Below are 21,876 nucleotides of genomic sequence, written 5' to 3'. Positions count from 1 at the left end.
AAAAGTTGCGCCGAAAAGAATGAAAAATATTGTCGTGAATTAAGCTGAAGCACATTTTTAAAAAATTTTTAACAGAGAAAAACTCTGTAAGGAAAGGAAACTCATACTCTTTAATATTCCTAGTTTTTTATTTATTTATTTTTTTAATAAACGACTTTTCTTTATTTTTAAAAGATCTAAAGTACTTATTTTGCAATAATATGCTCATAAAGCTTTAAGGTAAAATGCTAAAAATTTAGATAAATGTTTTACTAAAAAATATAATTAAAAATTTTAAATATTCAAAATAGCCATTAAATATCCAGTGCTCAACATATAACTGCATGGTATATTTGGAAATTTCATATCCAGCAAATTTTTCTTTGATATACAATAGTATCTTTCTCGTGCAGGAAACATATAATGGCTAATTATTGTAGTCATCAAAAATTCCAACTCGAGATTTTGACGAATTTTCACGTTTGAGACCTCTTTTTATCTGTAAAATATATCTCCAATATTGTGTCTATCCGTCTGAAGAAGAACTAGACTGAAGAAGTTTGGTATATGGCTTTTATTTCACATTTGCATTTTATGAAATATTGAATAAATAAATGATTTTTATAAAATCTATAACAAAACCCATTGAAGTAAATGAATAAAATCTGATATACAGATTTCTCTTCTAAAATATAGATATATGACGAATTTGCAACCAAATTCATTAATGATTTGACCATATCTCGGTCTCCTTCGCAAACATGACACAAATTGCAATGGCTTAAATATATAAAATTTAGAATGTGATTTTGTGATTATAATTGTAGGTCTATGTGAAATCTGGGTTTCAATCGACCTGAAAAAAAACACTGCCAAAATATACATTTTGTTTTCTAGTACATGTGTATTATTATGTTATTATAACGCCAAAAAATACGCCAAAGATAAGATTAATAATATAATGGCATTTATTAGAGAGTGTGCGAGAAAGTTTCGGACAGGCCACTTCCGTTGATTTCGTAATGCATTCACAGAGATAAAGACAAGCTATGCCATGCTTAAGCATTCGGGTTATATTTTCTCATTAAATTAATTAATTAATTAATTTGGGTGTGTATGCTGAAATTTATTGATACTTTCCAGCCTATAAGTTTTATAATATTAATAATTCTCAGAAACCCTTTCTCTTTAAATACTGCCCTTAAAATACATTAATGGGAGAGTTTTTTTCCCATTTGATAACATTTTTCTAATGAATGGACAAGATCGAAATTAATTTCGATACGTTTATTTAGTTTAGAATATAATTCCTCGATATATAATATTTTCAAACAAAGAAATATTCTAAATCAAAATAATTCTACGATATTTAAATATACAAAATAATCGAAGAATTCTTTGAATTATATATCTACAAATTTTTGAAGCAATCATCGCATTAGTTGTAGCCACAGAGTACTCTAAATAGGGTAGGTTTAAAGATGATCACCCTGCACGAGGGTATAATTAGTTTCTGTGATAGAAAATTAATTATTTTTAATTTTATCTAATTTTTAAGGAGAAAAAAGAAAAGGAGAGGGGATAAAACATTCTGCGCTTAGTTCCATTTTCTTAATAAATACTGAACGGTATTTGTACTTACAACGTATTCAAATGTCTTAGTTCTGGAAAATCGGATTTCTGAAGGATGTGAAGCTTATTGCCAGACAAGTCCCTAAAAATATACAGAAAATTCAATATTAAATGTATAAAAAAATATTTTCTTGCACGATATTTCATATTCCATATAAAAAATCAACATTGCTTTTTTTTAAAAAAAAATTATATTTTAATTGTAATACAGTTGTTTGAAATTGACTCGTTCCCATTGAAATCGCTAAAAACGAAATAAAACATTTCAATAGTTGCTTAATTAGCTAGGATCACAAAAAGAATTTGAAAAAAAAAATATTGAAAAAAGTTTATTAATCATATTTTCCTTTTGAAATAGCAACTTTCAGAAACATGCATTGAAACAAAATTATGCATCAAAATCCAACAACGTCATTATATTAAAGATACTCACCAAATCGTTGATCAATCTTTTTTTATAACCTCATTTTGTTTCATTTTCTGCAGCAAAATATTGTAGGAAAGCAATTGGATGTGAAAATTTCATTCTAGGAAACTTCTTTTATTGCGTAAACGTCGTTTATTATAGTTAATATTAACATATACTGTATATTGTCAAAATCCTCTAGTTGCTGAACTGACGTATTCAAAAGTATACAAAAATAATCTTTAAATGTGTTCATTACATTGTTTAATTTCATCGGTTTGGAAATTTAAAAAAATTAGTCGATCTTTTATTTTCAACCGGGGTTAATAATTTACATTCTTGGAATTTGTCTCTCCACTTACAAGAAAAGATCTGGCAATCATTTTCCCCATGGGATTGACTTCACATTTCTTTGTATGGACTACAGCGATCTGAATTAGTTTAAAAGAACAGCTGTACTACCAGTTGTGGTTCGAAATCTTAACAGCCATAAACCATTGCTCCCTGTGTTTGTATCCCGAGAGGAAAATGAATTGAAAAATGATTTCAGTGTAAAAGAGAAAAATGAAATTCTTAATTGGTTTGAAAACTTACCCAAAACACGAATCAACTCAAAGCTGTCGTGTAGTTAAAAATTTCACAACCTCTTTTCTACAAAATTGTGATTTTTTTTCTTTCTTTTTTATGTGCAAGTCCAAGCAATAAATGTTGATAACTCTGACAGTGAAAAGCATGTCGAAGAAAAATTTTCAACGAAAACCGAAATGTGTCAATCTCTTAAAATTATGAAACCCAGCGTCATTCAGCAAATTAAAAAAAATTGCTCGTAATATATAAATGAAATGGTCAGTTGGTTTGCGTGAGGAAGTTTTACACATTGAATATTGGAAAATGGTGCTTTGTACAAAGATTATTCTCCAAAACACTGAGAACAAATGAAGAAACACAGACGACATTTACATAAAGAACAATATTTGCAGACACAGTGCACTAAAGCAGAAAGCCGTTGCATAGAGAACACAAAACTATACATTGCAAAACAATTTAAGAACTCGCTCAGCTATACAATATTTTAATAACAAAACTAACCCTCGCTCCACTTTCTACAGTCTCTCGATAAAGTATGGTATTATGACGAATTCCCCAGGAAATTTTCCAGATTTCGGTTCCTTATAAAAATAGGGACATAATTGTTGCATTTTCAAGAATTTTTTATCGCTATGTTGGGACGGATTATCACGTTTGTTGGTAATCCGACAAGGATCATCATTACCTAACATCTACACAGCATCCATTAAAATTCATGTAGATATTTCTTTCTTACCATAAGAATAATGTCATAGGAGAGCTGTTTTCTAGATTTGTTTGTTTGTTTGTTTCTTATGGCACTTGCCACTGACAAGCCCGCTGTTACGAAGACAGCGATTTAAGCCTGAGGGGGACGTCTCTTATTTTTTATAGCAGCGCCAACTAGGGCCAAGAGTACGCCTTTGCCACTCACGCATCACTCATTCGCTTGCACAACCCCTTTTTACAGGAGGGCACATTCACACATCTCACAGATAGAACAACAGAAGAACAACCATGCCCAAACCGGGACTCGAACCCGGGACGCCCAGATCACGGGGAAGACGCGCTACCCCTATGCCAGGACGCCGGCTCTAGGTTTGTAATAATATCATCATTCGTGGCTTGCTGTTTTGACTATGGCTTAATTTAGCTTAGTTATCATAATGTCCCATTTTAAAGATACACTTTATTTTCTTTATTATGGACGACTTTATAATTCTGAACTTTTGCACCTCATCAGCTGTAATTTTTTAATGTCTTTATTTATCTGAAAAATGAAGGATAAACTCTTCCTTTTTAATAAACTGGAACAAGTTCTGCATGTACATGTTAGCCAACAATTAAAAAAAAAATCTAAGCAGCCAGATTTTTTAGAGAGGGGGGGATCCAGTCTTTGCCATTTCCTGTAAAGGAGTTTCGTATTTCATAGGAACTAGAACTATTATTGAGTTAGATACTCTTAGAGACATCTTTTTGGCTTTAATCATTTTCCCAGAATTTTCTGCATAGTATCATTTTCCTCTTTCATGTCGAAGACTGAAAGTTTTCAAAGTAAAGCTGCTCTGTTGCAATTGAAATAATTTGACAGTACGAGGAATATTTTAACTTTTCAATGGATATTATTTTAAACATCTTTCTTTCTTAAAAAAATCCTTTCCATCTGTAAAATCTCATAAATGTTTCCTACATCTAACTCTCTACATCTACTAACTGATTTTTGCTATTTTACTTATATTTTACTACGACTATAAAAGAATAAAATGAAGCTTATAAAAGTGATTAATTAAATCAAATCAATTCGAAAGAAAGAAATCAAATTTATTAAAGTCTTTCTCTGAACACTAAAAAAGAATAGAAATAAAAAAAACGAATGCGATGTTCTGAATTTGTTACCAGATTAAAATTTGGTTGACTTTCATTGTTCGGTTCCAGACTTGCCCTAAGAGGCTATGCGTCGCATTGCTTTATATTAAATAATAAATGCTTAGTTTGATAAAAATTTCAGTCTTTTAAAAAATTTCATGTCTTTAGAAAAGTACACTTGTATGCAAAGTTCTATTTTTTTTTCCTGTACTTAGTCTCATTTTAATGGGTACAATGAATCATGTTGATGTATTTAAAAAATACCAACTGCGTCATTTCATGTGAAAGTTATCTGTTACACAGATATAATTTCTTAATGTAATTAAGTTTTATAAACGGTTAATAATGGTTAATTACATAATTAGATAATGATACTGTAGATAATTTACTCTCATTAAATTTCAGTTTAATATAGATAAAATATAATTGATTCCTGAAAATAAAGACGTTAAATGCGGGAAAGTGCACACTTTATATAATTTCACCATAAATCATATTTTTAATATTCCGTAAACAAAATATTTAGCAATAAAAAATGACGAATTCCCTACATATCTTGTCTTTAATATCAGAAAATAAAATTGATTTTAATATTCCTTCTCTCATGTCCAAACATGATGTTTTTAAACATTTTTCTATTTCATCAAAACATTAACATACCTTTACAAGAGTAATTATACCTTTACAAGATTAATATTTTTTAAATATTCAGTTATTTAATTATGTGTAAATGAACTCAAGTGAAGTAAGAAACAGAATTTTAAGGAGTATTTTTAACTCTTCCATAATTTGCAGGATTTTCCCATGTGACTATAATATTTTTTTATTTTATTATTATTAATTTGATGATCTGTATATAGATATTTTAATACATAAAAAGTATTGTTTATTTTTCTTCAATATGTTTTTGGTCATATAACTATTTTTTTTTGTTTGTTCCAAAAATGAATCCCATCGGCCCTTAGCTATAATTTTACATTTCAATCATATATTATTGTCAAGTATAAAATTGCTTTATTTTTGGAAAATAATAAGTAAATAAAAGTAAAGAATATTTTATTTTCAGTTAAGCCTTAAATGGTGCGGTCCACTAGTAATTAATCATATTTTGTCATCATAATTAATCATATTAAATTATGTTTTGGGAAGTTAATTTTAGTACTTGACAAAGATGAAAATTTATTTCTGTTTGTGGCTTTGTCTATTGAATATATTTGAGGCTTCTTTAGTTACATTAAGCAAAATTAGCTGATTTGTTTTGTGCGCTGGATACATTTAATAATCCAAACCTCTCGTAAACAAATTTTAAATCAAAGCATACAAATTAGTAAGAATTTTTCAATCACTTATACCAGTTTTCTGCTTTTCTGTGCCCTTTTTTATCCTATAATTAATTTATGAATCCCTATCACCTAAAAAAGTTAAATTGCTAAGAAATATTTTAGAAACAGATTAAGTTGATTTTTTAAATATATTTTTGAATTTGTCATTAACAATAATTTGTTTTTAATTCTTAAGAAGAAAATAAACCGAAACATGTCCCAGCTTTATAAAATTTTGGATAAATTCTATTTTTTGAAAAAAAAATGCAAGCTTATTGGATTTTCGAAAGACATTACATGTAAATTTTAATTTGGATAAATTGTAATTCATATGTAAATGGAAATGAATGGATTAAATAGAAATAATTATTTTACTTTTTAAAAAAGGCATGAAAACATACAGTAATTACTTTTCTTGCACCAACAGCTCTAAAACAATTTATTTTTTTAAAAAAATGACTTCCCAAAAATTCATTAAACTTACAGTTCTTGTACGTTTTGAGGTAGAAGAAGTGGAACTTTGCGTAGATTTCTGTGATTGCAGTACAGGCTCTTTTTGGAACAACTGCATTCGCTTGGAGATGTACGCAATTCTGAAAGAATAAATCAACACAAATTGTATCAAAGAAGTTTTTATAAGAAAAGACAAATTCTACAAGTGAATAAACAAATTACTAATTGTTTTTTCACTCCTAAAATATCAAGAAGGAGTCAAAATGTACTGTCATCATCAATTATTACTAATAATAATTCTAATGGTTAATTAACAATTTTTATTGGTTTAAAATTATTTCAGGCTTTTGCCTAAGATTCACCGTATACAGTTTTCGTTTAAAGATTTTGTTATAGAGATTCTCAATATGAATGGTGTCAAATACAAGCATTAATGAGATTTTTTGATATATTTCATACTGTCAAAGAAATAAAGAAATGAAAGATTTGTATAGACATGTGTGTGTGTGTGTTTTACTATATCCCTTATTAATATCTATTATTACTTCTAATTTCCAAAGTACCATTTACTTTATTTTAAAAAAACTGCTTTTTACATCGTTTGATTTTGCTTATATTTATTTCGTATTTTTATTATTCATTTTTAAACTAGTACTCATTTTCATTAATTTGTTTTTTGTTTTTGTTTTTGATGGTTTTTGTAATTATTACGAAAGAAATTCCATTTTCATCTTCAAATTTCCATCCACGTGCATGAATAGTTTTCTTTTAAATATATTTCTAAAAATATCTTTGATGTTTCAATATGTATTTCCACAATTGGGAAACTGCAAATAAAAAGGTTTTATCATTTCGAAAAAATAAATGAGACATGTTTACATAAAAGCATTCAATTCTTTTCTTTAATTATTATATGTTTACTTTAGTGCAGATTGAACAAAAAATTTATTAATTTCTCTGTAAAGCCATTTATAGCCTTTTTTTTTTTTTTTTTTTTTACATTACGAACTTATCAAACGCCGCAAGGAACTAAAAAAGTTTTAAAAGTTTTCAAAAATAAAATAAGTAAGGAATTTAATTGACGAAGTCTTTTATAGAAAAATTGTTACAAAGTATGGAACCAAAAAAAATACTGAAAATAAGCTTGACGACGACAGTTTATCCAAAGCTTTTTTTTATTAAGTTGGAAGTTCTGAAAAGAGTTCGTGAAAAGATGCTGAAAAAAAACAATTTTTGGAAGAAAAAAAAAGATTTTGTTTCAAGAACTCTAACACCGTTACAAAAAGGCTTCTGACGAAATAAATCATCATGAAAGCAGTAGTCTGCTGAAAAGAATAAAATAACTTATTAAACTATTTTTGATTTTTTTAAGTTCTGAAATAAATGGATCGTATAGCAATACAAAAAATTTCAATCACTAATTTAATTTTTAACATTTTCGAGCTAACAGAAATTTCCCCACAATTCTTAGAATATAGATAGTTTTTGAATTTTAATCGTATGGGAGTTTTCATTTTTTTTCATATATTTTTATGTTATTATTTTACTTTTCTGACATAATGAATTTATCAGTTAACTGTTTTTAACCAATATACTCGTCATGGAAAAAGTACAACATTTTGCCTTATGACAAGTTTATTCGTCAGAAGTAACAAGTCGTTGCAATTTGCAGTTGGAATTACAATTTTAGTAAAAATTCAAACACATTCGTAAATTTCAAGTTGTTGAAATATTTTGAGGCTAAGTCGAATCAAAGGAACACATAAAATTAGGCTTTGTACCATGCTTTGCTCAATACCTTTCTGTAACAGCAAATTAAAATAATGAATTAATTGTTTACGTTTCTTTTCGTTCATATGCAAAAAGTATATGTCAGTTTAAATAAATAAATGTGATTATTGGAATAAAAAATAAAAGTCATTTCATTACAACATAATTTCATATTACACATACTCTGTGTTTGATAAGTAATGTCGTCATCACTAAATTTTTGAGATACAATTTAGATACACGTTTTCCGAAGGGGTCAAATCAGTTAACTGGTTAAATACTATCATAACTGAATTATTTTAATGTGTTTTTGAATATCTTATTCTGCCATGTATTGTAATTTCATAAAAAAAATCTTTTTGCTAAGTTATCTAATTAGTATTTCAATAAACTTTAAATACTTTTCAATAAGGATGCATATTTCTTTATTTCTGTTGTGATAATTCAGGCAAATGTAATCTTTCTTAATTTCATTATAAAATAAGTCTGATATATTAATTGTGATAAAACTTTCATAATTTTCCTTTACTACATACATCAGGTACTAATACATCAGGTAAGATTGAGGTCAGATAAAGCGTGGATGTAAATCCCTGCGCTCATGTTTCTGTACTTTGGCAATTTATAGACCAAATCGTTTGACCTATACTCTTACCAAATATAGTATATCCATACTTTGAAAAAAAAGAGTGCACTTTAAGGAGATTGAAAAAGAAAAATGAGTCAGAATTATAATTAATTCAAACTTAATCAAGATTTTTGCATTTTTTCGCAATAAGTTTCCAAAATAATATTGCACAAAAATAATTTTGGCCCATCTTTAAAATAAAAAAAAAGAAAAGATATATTTTTTTAATTATACCAATTTTTGTTCCTGGATATCGACAAATTTTAAAATATATTTCTGCGTTTAATTTTCTACAGTACTTTTCAATATTGCGATGATATTCACACTGTACTCATTTTTTTCGTGAAATATTAAATAGTGTAATTTTCTTTCGTTGTTGAAAGATGAGAAAAAAATCATTCCATTTATCAGTTGCACAATTTCCACTAGGAATGAAAAATTAAGGTAACAATACTGAGAAACAAAACGTGTAATTAAAAGATCAATTACCTAGAAAGTTACTGTTCTAATTGTAGAAGATAAAATAACATTTTACTGTCTTTCCGAGTTTGATGCTCAAAACTATTGTAATGTATGTTTCATGAATATTGTTATGCAGAACGTATTTAATGGGGATTAATAAAAACCCATTTTCACAAGGAACCCGATCGGTTATTAATAAATAATTACAGAAGTTTAAGTATGATAATTTGAAATTACCATTTTCATTATTTGTTTTAGATTTATTTACAAAATAAACTTGGTATAACCTTCAAGTAACAGAAATACAATAACTCTTTTTAATGGTATTTTTATTTTTCTATAATTTTATTTTATTATTTTTTAAATTATCCCTTTTTCAAATTATGTACATTTATTGTGTAATGTTATAACTAGGAAAACACATTTAAAATGAAACTATATGAAGCTCATGAATTACTTTGCTTTTGCTAATCGAATTTCATCCTAATCTTTTCGGGCATGAAGTTCTTGAGCTAAAATTCCTTTTTCAAGAAATGAAAGGGAAACTTTATAAAAGTATAAAATTACATTAAAGAAACTCCTATAGCTCCTATCCGTATTGTCTGGATGATAAATGTATTATATCGAGTTATCAAGAAGTTTATCGTACTATGGACTCTGTGTCACAACATCTGTTTTTGTAAGTTATTGTTACTTCGCAATTTATCAACCTGGTTTTAAAAAGAAATACTTTGCCCTTTAAGCGAAACTACTTAATTAATGATCTACAGGACAATAGCTAAGTGCAGAGTTAAAGTACAATGCATGACTGCAGTTGACAGAAAGTAACAGAATGACAAAAAGTTTCAGCTGATCGCCTACAAAAACTTATTTTTCTTTTCCTTTACAGATTGTTTACCACTGTCTTCATTTTAACGAGAAGATTCTTTTGTAATCTTTAAAATCGCTCTTCCAAAATAAATTGTTCTTTTCAGAGAAAACCAGGTTGAAAGTCAAATCGAATGGTACAGTAAATGACAGTAAATCTTATAGCAGAAATCGTACTAGTTACTATATAACCTTCTCTGCTCTTTCTGCTAATAATTGTCCATATTGGATGGCTTTTAGATTTTACTTTTGTTAAGCATCTTTGCCAAAAAGTTCTTCAGATGTCTTAAAATGAACCAAAAATCCTCAAAAGAAATAGAAAACCTGAAAACATATATAAATCATTAAAATCTTTAAAAGACATTTTCTTGCGTTTAAGCTCTTCAGCGTAAAAGCTGAAAATTAAAACAGGTTGTTTTGCAGTATCTGAATCTAAGTTGCAAAATTATGGAAAAAAGTAATTTCAAATCATCTTTGAGATACATTGATTTTTATTGAGTTCAGTACAACCGAATAAAATTAAGTTTTTGAATTGAATCAAATAAAATAAATCAAACTGAAAAATTGTTTCTTTCAATAAGCATAAAGAAAAACTTATCAAACTATCAATTCCAACCGAGATCATTAAAGGAAATAAACTTTTAACGGTTTTACTTTAATTTAAAATAGATATAAAATTTCACGAATTTTGCCCAATTGCGAATCTTACAATGTAGTTATGGATTCGCTGGAATTAATTTTATTTTAATTAGAATATGCATGTAGCTAAGATTATATTTTCTCATTTTTAATGGATTAATTTGCTAAAAATAATAATAGGATACATGAATAATAATATGTATACTATACTGAATCATAATTGTATGTACATTTTAAAAAATTTTAATTGAGAAATTATTTAATTAGTTTTAATTGAAATTTCGAAATTTAGTTTTCAATTACATTTCCAGATTTTCGTTTTTTAATCTCTATAATCTTGTTCATTGATAACTAAACAGTAATATCAAGAAATTGTAAGCTTAGAACAAACATATATTGAAAAGGAAATAAAAGGCACCCCTTTCAGAAATTTCCTTTTTCTACGAAGTATATCATTGTTCCTTGTGTTTTCCTGATAATTAATAGCATTAAAAGGAACGGAATTTCAATATTGATGGATTTAAATATTAAGTGAAAAAAAATGGTAATATTTGAATATTTAAAAATATGGGGAAGGGGGTTTACACTGCATTTCTTTGGTTTAGCTTAGTTTAGTTATATTAACGTCCCGTTTCAAAGCAACACTAGGGCTATTTTGGGACCTCGTAATTTTGAATCGTGGTCAGATGATGAGGACCACACCCGAAGCACCTCCTTTTCCAAACTTCCACACCAAAATAACGAGGCATTTCTTTGGTGCTACACACGAGTTGCAACTGATTTTATTGATTTGAATCAAACAAAAACTCTTTAGACGGTTGATGGTATACGATTGAAAAACGATAGATTCTTGACAATTTCAAAGAAATGCATTCATAATCATGACAGTTTAGTTTATTGTGTCATTTTCAGTTTACGTGAAGGCTTTCTCCTAATTTCAGTTGACGAGGACGATACTTGAGACTTTATACTCAGAAATTTCTCACACCACTAACTTGGAGTCATTTGATCCATGATAACTGATGTGATAAGCACTGAATTTATATGCATGTATGTTCTTAGGCATAATGGTGTGTTAAAGCAATAATCCAGAAAATGAGATCCCTCCGAAAGACGAAGATAAATCTAAAATGAGTTCAAAGATGTCGATTCAAAATGATGAATCTCGGAGAAAAATTAGAAAAAAAAAGCCACCACTTAAAGTGAAAACAAGTCGAAGACTTACAGATTTATATATATATTAAAGATATCAATGTTCGCAAAATAATGAAATACGTTCGAATAAAAAGGAAAAAATATTAATAAAAAGAAATTAATTTAAAAAAGATGATGTTCCGAAAAATTTCATTAAAATCATCTTAAAGTAGAAGCGAATCCAAGGTTAATAGAACAAAATCGATTCTAAACGATGATGGCCACAGAAAATATATTTAATGTAAAAATGAACTCGAGAACTAATATAACAAAATCCTTTCTATTTATCGATGTTCAAAAGAAAAAGGTAATAAATTACTCGGATTAAAAAGGAATAAAAAACTTGTGGAAGAAAAATTGATATAAAAAACGATGATTCGAGATAATTTAAGAAAATCCACTCAAATGAAAGCAAATAAAAAATTTTTAATTCAAAACTTTTTCAAAAGGATGATAAATTCTAAAAAAAATCATTCGAAATAAATTCAGAATTGTGATGAGTCAAACAATATCCTTACAAAATGACTACATGAAAAATCGAACAAAATCCATTCATGCGAGTCAGAGTTCAGCTTGAAGAAATAAAATGAAAATGATAAGGAATTCCTAAGAGATGCATCAGTTCAAGAAGATTGTATTATATTTTTCAAAATATCACAACTAAAAAAGATGAATCATAAGATTTGACTCTTATCTTATCTTTGACTCTTGTAATAAATTACAATGCCATTCGTTTACTACAAATTTCGAAGAATCGACTCAAAAACTTTCTTGACTGTTGTTTACAAATTCAAGTAATTACTATATTTAAGACATGAATCAACATATCATCATTAAACTTTACGACAAAATAAATAGCCCCCAAATTTTAAACTGATCAAATTTATTTTCACGCAAAATACATTAAGTATTTAGTAAATCAGTTTAAAACTTTCTCTCGAAAGTATAATGGGTGCACTTAAAATAGCACAGTTATGAAGTTTTAACATCATTCTGAGAAATCGATCTAAAGTTAGTTCCATTAATTAAAACTTGAAACTGTCGATTATATTTTTATTTTAGAATATCCTAAGTATGTGAGATCAAAATTATAATTATAAAGATGAACTGTCTATCTTAAATAAGTTCGGTTTAGTTTCATTTTTTAGACAGATTTATATTTTGGAGAAAACTATAATTATATACACATTGAGTTATATTATTAGATCAAATATTATAATCAAACCAACGTCTGTGAGATGTCAGATATTTTAGCTGTAATCGTATGTACTTATAATAAATTGTCTGTTCTTTTCTAGCTATTAAAAATACAGTTGGTGAACCTTATTACGTTAAGTGTTTACAATTATACATAAAATTGATTTTATGCGTAATATTTGATTTCTGTTCTCAATTTGTTCGTTTGGCTTTGCATTTCTTTAATGTTTTAATAAATATTTTCTTGTATTTTAAATCAACACGAATTTAGCACATCTTGATCAGTAAAAAAATCAATCAACCAACCAATATAGCTATTAACACAGTTGCAATTTATATGAAAATTACCAGGTTTTGAATTTTAAAATAATGGGAATGTTTCCTTTCGACCTTATCGAAGAATTGCACAGTATGGTGATGCTTTTATCCTGTTTCCTTGTACAGTGAAGTGTATGCATTTTTTAAGTGCTTCTCACTAATCAACTGGGTCTAATACTTGATTTCTGAGAATATTCAATTTAAATCAACTGTATGTATGAGAGCCCAATGATTGACTGAATATTTATCTATCTTTAGAGGAAAATGGGTTGAAAATATCAATGCTTTAAATACAAAGGATGTAATAAAGTTGAGAGCTAAATTTGAAGGATAAGGATATAAAAGATTTGGTGAAAAAAGGGACTTTCTAAACCTACCTCGAATTTCATTCTTTAGACGAAATACTGACAGGTTTTCGTCTAAGAATCAAATGAAACGTGGATATTGACGTTGAAAGAAGCCAACATATTTTGAAAAGAAATTTACTTGTAAAGGATGGCAGAGCTAAAAGTTATAACGTTAAATAGCGAAATATTTGATCATGTAGCTGCTGTTATAGCTTCAAGAAATTAGTTAAGTCAATAAAACAGATACTTCCAATGTCGTTGATAGATGTCAAAGTAGGGGGGGAAAGAGTTACAACCGAAATAGTTTACAAGCCAACAGAAAAACAGGATTCCATGATATTTATTTTAAAGAAAAAAATATTTTAGTTGTAAAAAGAATGGAATCAAAACAATCTTATTGAAAAATTACGGTAAAGCAGCATTCTTAAATGAAAGAACCTAATATTGCCTAATTCTTGATTTCAAAAGGCATTGAATTGATTGACAAGGAATTTCGCTAGAAAACCTGGATTTATTTGGATGAGATTACTTTAAGAATAGGCGAAGGGATAAGTAAATAATATGTGCTGCTCATCAACTCGAAATCTATATTGGCTGGTTATTGCAAATTGATTGCCTGTTTGCTTAAATATGCTGTGTTTCTTTCTCGTCACCTTTTACAGCACTTGGATAGGGAAACATCTGGCCGCAAATCATTTCATGGAATAATGAGAGAGAATTTCAATATGTATGAGAAACTGCCATGGTTATATTTTCAATCCTTAGAAATGGTGCGTGCAAGTTGGAGCTCTGTAGAACAGATTATAAAACTTAGAGCTTTCAAATTCTACTCCTATATCTTTCTAATCATTCTATTCATAATTATTTCTAGATATGTGAGTCTACATGATTTTGTTAACATTTAATTAGAATATTAATTAACTTAAAATTAAACGAACTTCTGAAGTTTTTCTAACATAAGTTTACAAAATTTTATTGTGCAAATATTGCTTAAATGACATTTTAAAATTTAATTTTAATATTAATTTTTAATTAACTTTTTAAAATTTTCTTTTCTGTTTATATATATATATATATATATATATATATATATATTTCTGTAAATCAATCAAACTGCAAATATTTAAAAAATTAATTTAGAGGAAGAGAGAATTTCGAGAGCATAATGATTCACAATATTTTTCTCTAATTCTTAAGGAAATATTACTTATAAACGAATCTTACCGCATCCTGACATATTTTTTTCTCTGTCCGCATCAGGTCTTTTCTTGAACAGGTGGTCAAATAAATTTTTCCGATTGTGGTCCTCTGAAAAGTAAAAATATGTTTATTACTGGTCAATAGATACTGCATCTATCAACAGTACAATTTTCATTAAAAGTTATAACATCTTTTTTTTTTTTTAAAGAGGGGGAAAGCAATCGTTTTCATTTCTCTTGCCAAGTAAACTCATCTTTTCATCCTTTACAATAGCTAATTACTTATTGTTGAAAAAGTTTCTTACAAAAGGAATTTATCTAAAGTAATTTTTCTCTAATTGTTTCTTCAAGAATTACTTGCATCAGTACTGCTCAGAGCATTCATTTAAAAGAAAATAGTAATAATAATTTCCAACTTCACAGGTACATTTTCCAATTGCCATCCAATACCATCCATCTGGAACAAGACTTTTAACACAAAACTATAGCTGTAGTCACAAAATCCCATCCAAATATGATATATTTAAGTCATTGCGTTTTGAGGTTACCGCGTTTTCATGTTTCTGAAATGACAGACTAATAGAGACTAAATCCAACAACCTTTATTGGATTTGGTTCAACATTTGATGTGTGTTTTTAATATAGATTTTAAATGTGCGTGTCAAATTTTATTGATTTAGATCTCTTTGTTTTGTCATTATCATGTTAACATATAATAGGACAAACAGACTTCCTTTTGAGTGGATTTCTTTCAAAATATATCGAAATTTACAAATTTGGTGTACAGACTGTATGCCAGATTTCATCCCTCTAATTCAAAGTGTTTCATTGTCACAGACAGACGGATAGACATATATTTTCCAAAAATGTATTTTTCTAAATCAAGGGGTTCTAAAACGTGGTGATTCGTCAAAAATCTCGAGTTCGAATTTTTTGACGATTACAGTACTTTCTCTATACTTCGTATACGAGAAAGTAAGAAGGATATAAGAAAACACTTATTTATACTAAATGAGTGGTGACGAGAAAAGCTTGATATAAAGGCATCCATCTTCAAAATATCGTTTATACGTAGACTGGCGATCACTAGTGTTTATCCTAACAACTCCTCCTTTAATACTCGATGGTTATTTTCATGAGTCAATACACATTTGCAATCTGAAATACAAAGAAAGCAACGTCTGCATTCTATTCGTATTCATTTAGGTTTATTATTATTGCTAAATATTATAATATTCACGTTATGATAGTGTATTCAACACATTTTGATTGAAAAAAAGTTTGATTCCTTAAAAGGTTTTTAAAGAGTGTCCAAAAGTAATTTTACTCTTTAAAATGAAATTTAAAATATTTGAATAAACAAAAAATTATTATGACGGACTTTTATGTTAGAACAAGATAAAATGGAAATACGCATTATCATCTGTTTAAATATAAAATTTTAATATAAATTTATTTGTTCTTAACTTTAATTTTTTAACGAGTACTTAAGTATAAATTTATCTCAAAATAGTTGGTAAGCAAGAAAATTCTGAAAGTTTTCTCTCTCTCTCTTTTCAATAACATTACACAGGTTAATTTACATTTCGAAACTTATCAACTGAAAACAAATATTTTTACCCGTCTAAATCGTTCCAAGAAAATTGCCTGGCAATCAGGTTCGATTACACTTTTTCACTCTTAAACTAAATGTTCATTTCAAAACACATTTCCAAACGTAAATACTAGTTAGAAATCGAAATGCCAAAATCAGTCATCTGGTTTGAAGGAAAAAGAATTATAAAACTTACTAAGTAAATTTTAATTAAAGGATGTAAGTGGAAATGAGTTTTAGAATTATTTTATTTATAAATGGATAAAAATATACAGTTGAGTAATTTGTAAATATCTAAAATTCCGCTATTCAATTATTCTTGGAAGTTATAACCTTGAGTCTGAATAAAAACACACATTTATAGTTGTTAATTAAATTTTTTTTTAATTCTGGCTATTTTCGACATTTTACTTTCATTTTTAATGCGTTATTACAAAGATCACAAAATTTGGAAATGTATCGACTTTTTTTCTGGAATTCACATATAGATGGCACCACCAATAAGGAATCTAAATTTAATTCATTTTATCAGTTAATTATGGATAAAAGCTATTCATATTAAATACAGCTAATATCATATTAAATATTAAATTAGTACATTTTAATCACGAACACAAAATTCCAAAATCGAAGTACATCATGAAGTGAATGAAAAAATACAAGAGTACAGGGTTCCATCTTTACGTATATAAACGTAAGACAAGTTAAATAAAATATTTTTTTTAACAATTGATATGGATATGTTTTTTTTTAATTATTATTATTATTTACAATTGTTACTTTCTTTAAAAAAAATCATAAATCATCAACGTCCGTCTCAATTTTAAAGTAATTTCTAGACTCAGAAAAGGAAGTATAAACTATATGAATGCATTACTTTATAAGCAGAACTACAATTTTTTTACTAGGAAAAGATTTGCTATCAAGCTTTAATGAAAATATTTTAATTATCATTTAATCAAAATATAAATCAGTTTTAGCATAAAAATTTAAATGCATTTTAATCCACAGTAGATGATAAGTTAATGGAATCCATTTTTGTTCACGTGATAAATACAAAATAAAATTTAACACTTGAGATTTAAGATCTGCAGAACATCAGATAATTGTTATAGGCAATAATTATTAGAAAAAGAATTGCTTTATTTTTTTATAATTGTTTTTTGGTAGCACGTCAGTTTTTTATAATTCTAAATGATAATTCGCTTATAAAAATTGTACCTTATTTCTTAAGCTAATCTTTTTGCTATCCTCTAAATTTGTATAGTAACATTTAACTAAATGAAAAAAAGTCAATTGCATTTTTTTCTGATTAAATTATCCTAATAAATTGTATTTTTTTAAACGTTATTTCATTTTTCATGCTTTAAAATCATAAGTTTTACGCTTTTGAGCAAAATTATGACTGAAAAAAAAGACCGACACCCAAATGCTCTAAAATTTCCTTAAAATTTAGTATATAAAGTCGTGCATTTAATTCAATATTTATGTGAATGCTTTTCTCAATAAATGTGTTATCAAAAATATTGAACGTAAAAGCCTACTCCAAATTACTTAGAACCGTCGTAATTAAGTTAGTTATTCAAGTTGCTCAATATTTAGCGTTCTTTAATATAAGATGATATGTTTTTTTAGATGGTCATGTAATTTCTTATTCATTCATGTATAAATAGAATTGAATAAGAATTTCTGTCAACAAAATAACACAATTTTAATAAAAGCAATTTCTAAAATACAATTTTGTAAGTGTACTAAATAGTTGACATTTTTATTTTAATTATTTTTCACTTCTTAATAATTTCTTGATATAAATATGTAATCGTGGAATCTTTTTCTTTCCAAATTCTATATCAGGTAGTGCTCTGTAAATGGAATTAACACTTAATTAGCTAAATCGATTAACTGTGAATTTTGCTCTAAAAATTTTAAAATAGTGTATTATCATCGAGATCATATAAATGGACATTCAAAAAAATAACACAAAAAGAATTAAATAAAAAATAAATTAGAAATTTCAATTTTTTCAAACATGAAACTTGTCAAATTAAAAAAATGAGTGGATAGTAATGATTTTTCTCTTGCGTTTTTAAAATTTTCAATTAATAATATTAAAATTAAACATTTAATGACTTTTCCCTTTTGGGGAGATAAAATTCAAAATAGGAAAAAAAATTATGGTTATTTCCTATTTGTACACTGAACGTTTTGATTCATTACAATCAATAAAATATTATTCGAAATATACTGGATATCCATTCTAACTGTGACCTAATAGCAAATTTCCAAACTTCTAAAGAAGAGCATGCACTTCTATAGTTTGGAAATTTATTTAAATAATAAATAATTATGATTAACGTTGTCTGATTCAATCAATGTAATGCTGGGAAAATCATAAAGAATAAACTATTATAGTCCCCTATCCTACAAATATTATTTAATAAACTACTTTTACAATCTCATATTGCACGCTTCTACGACTAAAACTGATCAAATTATAATATTATAAATTTCATTATTTTCCATTAGTCAATGATCGCTTTGAGCACATACCACTCATTGATTGGTAGATCCTCCTCGAAGTGATCACAAAATTTATCTAAAATCATATTGATATTCAAAACTTCACAACTCAATCAATTTTGGTTACCAAAAATAGAATTTATTATTTTCAAATAGAGTTCTTCTTGATTCAAACAACATGAATTACACTTCTTCATGATATTAATGATTTTTTCCAATTTAAAATACACGCCTGTATCAAAGTTTAGAAATCTGCTTTTGAACTATGATTAGAATGGACAAAATGCATATTAAATTTAAACAATTAGTAAATTCATTTCTAAATTATTTCGTGTTATCCTGGATAATTTAGGATATTATCGAAAGCTAGTAAAACTCTTCTTGATGCGAGAAATATCCACCTGCAAAAGCGAACACGCCAAATAACTAAAACTTTCGCTGCAATTATAAATCTTAGAAGGCATTAAAGTATTTCATAACAATAATGATTCGTTCTCTTGTAATTAGAGCAATCAAAGAGGACAAAAATAAAGGCTTAAAAAATCATTACGAAAAATTAAGGTATCTAAGAGTAATACAGCCAGTTCTATTAATACAGTCACTTAAAGTATCCAAGTAAAGAACATATTCTTACGGAAATCGATCTGTGAATGTGCGATATAAAATGTCCGATAAACACTGTAATGGATAATGTGTCTTTGCTCCACAAAAAACACGGACATAAGTTACATAACTGCAGTCGAGGCATACATAAAAGAAACTGCATTTGCAGAAAACAAGAACACATACAAATAGCAAAAGCATAATAACGACCTAAATCCAACTAGTGAGTATTCCGCTAACAAGATTTCTGAGGCATAATTTTTTAAACAAACTCGCTTCAATTTATACCAGTTCTTCAACATCTTATATCCTTCTACAAGAATCTTCGAATCATGATCTCTAATAAATATATCTCCATATTTTTTATATTTTCTAGAACTTTCAATTCACTGCCAAAATCACTAATTTTGTATTCAAAATAGGCATACCCCTGACCTAGCATTTATTCAATATCAGTGAAATATATCGACACATCTCTGTTATTTACTAAGAGATTCACGACGCATTACTGAATTACAAGAATACGTAACAATATTTCAGTGATATTAAAATGAAAATGCTTTAAAATAATGACATATGAACTTTTACCATTAATACCGATTTAGATTATTAATTAGCTTTAAAAACGCATCTAATTTAATTAAATGATAAAAAATTCTTTCATTTAAAAGTTTTTAAAATTTTAATAAAGAAAATTCCATTTACGATGTTCGAATAAAATATTTATTGCGTCTAAGTTACAAACCGTCCAATATTAATTTCATTCTGCTATAGATAGAAATAGGATGTAATCTCGAAATAAAAGTTGTGGATTACTTCCACTTCTATTTCACATTTTAAACAATTATGCTACAAAAGTTAAAATTTATAAAGATATTTCTGTAACGCATAAAATAAATAATATGTCGATTTTTTTTTCGTAAAATTGAGCATGAATCAAATCTAAATATATCCATCATATCGACAACAATGTATCAAAATGTCGAATGATAAATTCCTCGAAAAAATTATTATGTAAATCACTTATATAACTTAACTAAATTTGCTCTCAAAGATTGTATGTTATCATTAAATACCATATATGTCTATTGGCTTTAACTACTACAATAAAACTTTACATGCTTTGTTGTCTGTGGTGTTTGACATCCGACATTTTAATATAACACCGACGATTTAAAGAAATGTTGAGTGTGGATACACTGTTATGATTCTGAACTTTAAACGAACAAATACTTTTGCAATAGGTATCAATATATTTTATCAAAATATTGGGAGCATATTTATTTTTGCACAAACATAAAAAAAATAATACAAAGTACTTTCCATTTATAAAAATGAAAAATAAAAACAGTTCAGTTTTAAGAAAATTACGAAAAATATAAAGTTTAAATTTTATTTCCTTTAATATATTCTCCGAAGTCTTGTCACTCCTTTTTCGGTCAAACAATGCAATCAGATAACATAAAATTTCTCCTTTCTTCTTTGCTATGAATTGAGTTATTTTCTATCCAAACCCTTATCTCTATTAGTGTAATGTTAATCAGACGAACTCATCAAAAATTTATTCCATTATAAAAATCCCAGACTTTTGATTACTGCTCTTAGACAGAGAAAAAAAGAAATGAGCTTTGAGGCAGACATTATCTTCTGGCAGACATGTTATTACTGTTAAAACATATATATTTGCTTAGATCCAGTATTAGCGTGATTGCTGTCTTTAACAAATAAGTTTCGTTATATTGTGCTTGAGATACATATTTGCGATGTGATCGAATAAAGTATCGTCGTCAAAATGCCATCCAATAATTTGTCATATTTTTAACATTGAAACGATTACTTGAAGGTCGAAAAAATAACAGAAACAAACAGATGGCAATCCTGTGTTCAGTACAAAATTACTTTCCGTAATTTATATCGACTATTCGAGATAATAATGATCTACGTATCTCTTAAATAAATGAGAGATATGCTTTCATTGGTCGTTACAGTAACAATGCAAACCAATTGTCTCTTTGGGAATATTTGTTGTGTTTCATCTTAATCAAGTCTCTTATATATAACTTGGTATTCATGTTTCCTAAAAAGCATTTTGAAGCATACAATTGCGACAGACGATAAAGCCATGTTATTTTAATAGACATAAATCTATTAGAGTTCAATGATATCATAGTGATATTAAAAATTGAAATATGTGGCTCCTCGAATTCAACTTGGACAATATCATCTATGGTAATGTAATTTTACTTTTTGATTTCTTTTATAAAATATGCAGGCAATGAAAATAATTTCTTCTCTTTAGCTTTTACCAATGAA

At 27.3% G+C, this 21,876-nt stretch overlaps 1 protein-coding gene across 4 annotated transcripts in view; it reads right to left on the bottom strand.

Moving 5' to 3' along the window:
- Window positions 1–21,876, bottom strand: part of LOC129983991 (relaxin receptor 2-like) — a 359,185-nt gene that overhangs the window by 93,489 nt on the left and 243,820 nt on the right. For all 4 annotated transcript variants that reach the window (XM_056093732.1, XM_056093731.1, XM_056093730.1 and 1 more), the window contains 3 exons: window positions 14,872–14,955; window positions 6,257–6,365; window positions 1,622–1,693 (listed from right to left, as the gene is read on the bottom strand). In XM_056093732.1, coding sequence (XP_055949707.1) covers window positions 1,622–1,693; window positions 6,257–6,365; window positions 14,872–14,955 — 265 coding nt within the window. The remainder of the gene's footprint in view (window positions 1–1,621; window positions 1,694–6,256; window positions 6,366–14,871; window positions 14,956–21,876) is intronic.

This window comes from Argiope bruennichi, chromosome 9 (genome assembly GCF_947563725.1).
Source record: "Argiope bruennichi chromosome 9, qqArgBrue1.1, whole genome shotgun sequence".
NCBI classification, from domain to species: Eukaryota; Metazoa; Arthropoda; class Arachnida; order Araneae; family Araneidae; genus Argiope; species Argiope bruennichi.
Note: the sequence above shows the minus strand (reverse complement) of the source record. Positions and strands in the feature narration are given on the sequence as shown.